The sequence below is a fragment of the Triplophysa dalaica genome, chromosome 8 (genome assembly GCF_015846415.1).
Source record: "Triplophysa dalaica isolate WHDGS20190420 chromosome 8, ASM1584641v1, whole genome shotgun sequence".
In the NCBI taxonomy this organism is placed as follows: Eukaryota; Metazoa; Chordata; class Actinopteri; order Cypriniformes; family Nemacheilidae; genus Triplophysa; species Triplophysa dalaica.
Genome location: NC_079549.1, coordinates 16,769,444 through 16,775,112, shown reverse-complemented (window position 1 = coordinate 16,775,112; position 5,669 = coordinate 16,769,444). Strand labels below are relative to the sequence as shown.

The window sequence follows — 5,669 nt, the reverse complement described above, 5'->3', positions numbered from 1 at the left end:
GACAATCATAACTGGTCAGTGCGCTTGCTAGTTAGTATAACGTTTGCCTATTTACGTACGACGAACGTAGTTGCTTTCTAAAGCGGAAACACTGGTACATAAATTTGAGTTAATTTACTGGATTATGATGAAAATTAACTAATGACACATTTTGTACTGTAAATCATATACGCTTTTATATAATGGAAAACGTGGAGCTTTGTATCACAGTAGGCTGTTCTCATATTTATTGGAGTGAAGACTGTCAGAAATATTATAATATAGGTCTATAAAACATGTGTGCAAAAATATAAAAGCAAGTTTTTTCAAGATGACCGACTCCTCTAATTGTGAGCAACTAGTGCCCTCTTGCGTTTCAACGAATAAAATAACACCAAACATCATAATTATACAGACATGAGCACATGAAATACACCAGCCATGTGAAGCTATGGAACCATGTTTAGCCAGACGGTAAAAATAATATGTTTACCTTTTGAATTATGTTAGGTACATCGTGGCTAGTTTTGCTTTTTTATTCTGTGTTCACCTTACAAGCACAGCAGCAACTACATATTTTTAAAGATGTATAAACATTACATTACAAACATTTTATCCCACCAGTGTTTGATCTCCAAACAAACAACTTCCCATACATCAATTTAAGACTTACTCCATCAGTGCCCTCCCTTTGGTGTTTTTTGGACATTGGTACGTCATTCCGAAGTCTTCAAAAATCTTAATTCAGTAGACAATAATATGTTTGTTTTTAATTTTAGATATCAACTACATACAATGTGTAGAAAGGAATCCAAAAATATATACTAAATGAGACTAAACAAAAACAATGTACACCGAATGGGTTTTAATGTCACAATATTTATTTAGAACGCAACTGGACAAGGTCTTTCAACTACACAGGGAGGTCTTTAAATTCACCCCCTAAATGTGATTTGATTAGGTTTGGTTAGTCCACAGGACTTAGGTCTCCCTGATCAGCTTGGTAAGCTTTTGTATCTTCGTCTTGGTAGACATATCCACATACTTATCACCAATGCTCACGATCATTCCCCCAAGGATGGAAGTGTCAGACTGTGGGAAGAATAAAGAGCAAAATTAATCTCTTAAAAGATCTACAAATCATTTCTCTGTACAGATGCCAAAAGATATAAAACAAAGCTTCATTAAGACAAATTATCAAAAGTGTGTGTTGCTGAAACTCAAATTCACCCTTTATACTCAAAATGGGGTGTTTTTGTTATGTATAAGGATGATTAGCTAAAAAAATTTGACACATTATATATTTTGATGAAAGAATTGTGTCAACATATTAAACACAAATTAAAATTTAGTGATATATGAATAAAATGAAGTCCACCTACCTTGGTCACCAGCTTGATAGTTTCTCCCTTGGCAAGGAAGCCATTCAGTGCCACCTTCAGCTCTGCAAGACTTGCTTCATCCAGAGGCTGCATGAACAGACATTCAAGTAAGAACACCAGCAAAACATACACATTTACTAAGATAAAACCGATTTCAATATTTGTCTTTGCAGTTAAATATTAAAGGGAAAGCTCACCCCAAAATAAATGTATTGTTTTTTACCCTCATGTCATTCAAAACCTGAATGACCCTCTTTCATAGATTTGATGAAAGAATTTTTCAAGACAGGACAAAAATTCTGCCATTCCTGTATTTAGCCCACCACGGACACCCTTATATAGAATATAATTTTGTTACCTGGGCAGTGGTGACCGAACAAGTGACCTCTCCTCTGTGGGCACTCATCATTTTGCTAAAGGCTGCGATGACATCAGGGGTCAAGGTCAAGCGGCCATTTTCAGCTAGGACATCTGTGAATTAAAAAGTGAGACATCAGCAACTTTAGATCTCCGGAGCTTACCAGAACAGGCATGGGAAGCAAAGGGCAAATAATTGTATCATATTCCTAAGGATCCCGAATCCCCAATTAAATGGTTAACTGCAGTAAAAAGTGCTAACCAACACTTCACCGCTCATGTTATCTCTTTCTCTCTGTTATTATGCGGCAAAATCCAAAACAAGACATAAGAGCAGCACTTGCCTAGTCCAGCTGCAACCACAGTGGGCTCTTAAGACAACCCCCATCGTGTGTGACCACCAGCCATGGCTTCAATGGAGGTTCATTTAGTTTTTTGGGAATGTACAATCTGCAAGATCAGTGATATAGCTATGCTGGCTACAAAAAGGACCGTTGGGGTCGATTACGTTAGCTAACAACACAGTTGACATTTCTCCAAAGACGACAAAGCAGGTTAAAGCCGGCATACTACAAAGTTGAATATCCATAACAAAATTTACCAAATTTTTACCACACCAGGCTTTTAAGGAGTCTCCGGAGTAGGACGATGAAAAGTTGATGAGGTAACTTAAGTTGTAGATATAAGAATCCTGCAGGTCAGAAAAGCTATCTGTATTTTTATTAATACACGTTAAAAACACCCCAGGGGCATTATAGGGATCTGTTATGTTTAATCTATTAAATTATATTAATCTATTAAGTCTATTAAGGTCCATGTCTATTGACTTAAAGAGCACAGTGAACTCTGTTGCCTTTAAACTCATGCTGGAGCCATTCAATTCATATTCGCTCCCGGCTGTTCTTACCTGCCAGCATGGCGGTGTAAACAGAAAAGGTCACGAGACTGCCGGAGCTCTATAACGGGTCACTCCTCCATAATCTTATCTAATAAATGCCCTACTTATTAGAAGTTACACTGCAATTTATTACACTTAATGCATAGCAGACTTTTCAAATCAGTTATTGGAAGCATCAAATAAATTAACCAGTGATGATCAGAAAACTCACTTATGAAGTTGATAGTGATGGGGGAGAGCTTTGCCTTTGTCAGGGCATCAACAAAGGTTTTCATTTTGATACTGCGCTTCACATGGGGGTTCATCACCATGCTCGAAAGCTTAGGGTCCTTAATCATGGTCTTGAAAGAGAAAAATCAACAATTTAATGACTGGTTGTTTTATTGTGTAGCAAAGAGAGAGATCCAAAGGAAAACTCACAGACACACGACCAAGTTCCTGTTCCACCTTATCAAGGTTCTTTTGCTTACTGGCAGCAGAGAACAGAGCAGTAGCATATCGTCCCTCGACCCCATAGACCTGGATAGGGGGCTGAAGAAAAAAACACGAATGACGATTTGTGCAAAACAAACTTGTACAGTCTGCTTGAGCTGGTACCCGATGCACTTGTATTTAAAAGAGAAAAAGAATTGATAGTATAAAATTGTAACTGATAAATATAGCAAACCATAATTGCGATGGACTGACATCAATTAAAATGAATTAAAATCATTGAAGGGATACCTTCAACCTTCCAGTTGTTTCAAATATGTATACATCTCTTTGGAAAAATGCTTATAACCAGACAGATTTGGCCCCCCATTGACTACCATAGTAGGAAAAAATATAATGGTAGTCGAAAGTTACCCAGAACTGTTTGCTGTCCTACATTCTTCTTTTGTGTTTAACAGAGCAAAAAGAATGATAAAGTAATTTTTCCTACTATGGGAGTACGGGGGGCAAAATCTGTCTGGTTATAAGCATTTTCCAAATATCTTTCTCTGTGTTCATCACAACAAAGAAATATATACAAATTTGGAACAACTAGAAGGCGAGTAAATATAAATGATGAAAGAATTTTCATTTTTGGGTGAAGTATCTCTGTGATATCAAAACATGCAGAATCTAAATAAACACCTAAATTAATCGAACTCCAATGTTATGATTTATGATTGCTGTATGTCTGTTGTGATTCATACCCACTTCTAACCATAAGGTGTTTGAATTTCACAATTGAAGCCCCGTGACAACTACAGTTACTACAAATGGTAATAGTGAAAAATTAAGCTCTGCAAAAAGCTTTCACGTTTTTTTTTGATGACAGTGGTGGGTCCCAAGAGCCTATTTAATTGAACATGTGGTGATCATGAAAATGTTTTTGTAAGTAAATACAAATGTATAATGTTTTTGGTTGTTCTTCATAACGTGTATGAAGATTTTTTTTCATTTGTCATGGCTTTTACTTACTTACCTTGATAAGTTTTGCAACCGGTCGGATCACAGACGTACTAAACTGACGCACCTGAAGAGAGAAAAAAGTAACTTCGTTATTATTAGATAAACTGCATCGCCATTTACTTAATGTCAGTACTGTCACTTACTGCTTGTGTCTCAACATCTACAGATAGCAGTTACGTTAGCTTTTAAGACACAGTCACTGTCAAATGACAATTTAAGCACCGTAACCTTCAGAACGAGCATGTGTGGAACAGAAACTCATCAGATTCATTGCAGAGGAAACATTAATCATTTTAACTAATACAATCTACGTTGAAAGATTTTAGGTAGTATTACTGAAAGAAACACAGCCAGTAACCTCTCACAAGAACACAAGGTTTAAATGATTGTACATGGTGCGGCTAGACTGCCTATCGAGGCCTAGCTCAGTAATCGAGAAAAAAATCGTTATCATCTTCGAAACAATTTGAATATCAAAATATAGCTTTGGTTTAACTACTCAAAGTCAGAGAGTTAGTATTTATTAACATAACAATCAAGGTTTCAGAATGTCATACCTGCACCCCCAGTCCAAGCGCTGCCATTTTCTCCTGCGACGGTGTAGGTCAAAAGCACTGCGCATGCGTGCAAGTACAGAAAGAAATACGCGAGAGTGTCGCTCATGCAATGTGGGAAATGTAGTTCATATTGTTAGTGAAAAATGACATGAATGATTACGGGGATGGTGTACATCAATAAATCTGTTTTAAAAACAGTTTTAATTCATCAAATAATGTCTCTTGAGTTACTATGTTTTTGCACATTCTCTTACACATTCCTGTTCATGGAAATATTTACCGTTTATCATAGACTTTACCTTTAACTTTAGATTATTTATATTTCCCTTCTGTGTTGTATTTTTTATAATAATGGTGCTGTATTTTGAGCTGACCTGACCTACATTTCACTGCTGGTTGTATATTCTCTTTATAACTGTGACAAATTCAATCTTGAAACTCTATTATAGTATTTTATTAGTTATTGTACCGGATGTTTAGTATTATGTCTGGATGTTTTTAAGATCTATGTAATCCTTCTCCCGTTGATTTTAGATTTTCACACAATCTCATAGAAAGATCTATGACCTTTTGACCTTTAATCTTGTGCTGGCCACTTCTTTAAAATTACATTGGCTATGGTTACATGGAGCCAGAATTTCTATGACTCTCATTTATGACATTACGTCGAAATGCACTTATCTAATGTAGCCTACTGGAATGGGTGTTTCTTCCTCAGGCCATAGTTGTTTTATCTGTTCAGTTCATGTGAGGAACAACTGAGCAATAAGGTCAGTTGCATATGACGTCATCACCTAAATTGGTCATGTTAATGCTTTCACCAAGAATACAAATCTTAATAAAACTTACTAGCAAGTGAGTGATTTTCGTCGATTTTTCATAGATACTACGTTTTTTTCTTAAATCTAGAATACAACTTTGCGATTTTTGAAATGTTGAATAAAAGTAATAATAAAAGCAACTAGGTTGCTATTATATCGCCCAACAATAACATGTGTAAACCAATATACAAACATAATTCGCATTAATATGGTAAAGAACATTCTGGATGGGCACTGT

The 5,669-nt window shown here is 36.1% G+C and overlaps 1 protein-coding gene across 1 annotated transcript; it reads right to left on the bottom strand.

Annotated features, from left to right (window-relative positions):
• Positions 1-838: 838 nt before the first annotated feature.
• Positions 839-4,673, bottom strand: atp5po (ATP synthase peripheral stalk subunit OSCP). Its single transcript, XM_056755731.1, has 7 exons — positions 4,611-4,673; positions 4,067-4,117; positions 3,037-3,147; positions 2,828-2,957; positions 1,720-1,832; positions 1,362-1,448; positions 839-1,071 (listed from the first exon to the last, which is right to left on the bottom strand). Exons 1-7 carry the CDS (start codon positions 4,635-4,637, stop codon positions 961-963), a joined length of 630 nt encoding a protein of 209 aa, XP_056611709.1. The 5' UTR covers positions 4,638-4,673; the 3' UTR covers positions 839-960.
• Positions 4,674-5,669: the final 996 nt, after the last annotated feature.

Excerpts from the sequence above, each read along its gene's own strand:
- atp5po (XM_056755731.1), bottom strand. The coding sequence starts at position 4,637 with ATGGCAGCGCTTGGACTGGGGGTGCAG. Across the intron at positions 4,118-4,610 it reads CGCTTGGACTGGGGGTGCAG|GTGCGTCAGTTTAGTACGTC; the intron begins GTATGACATTCT and ends TTCTCTCTTCAG. Across the intron at positions 3,148-4,066 it reads CGGTTGCAAAACTTATCAAG|CCCCCTATCCAGGTCTATGG; the intron begins GTAAGTAAGTAA and ends TTTTTTCTTCAG.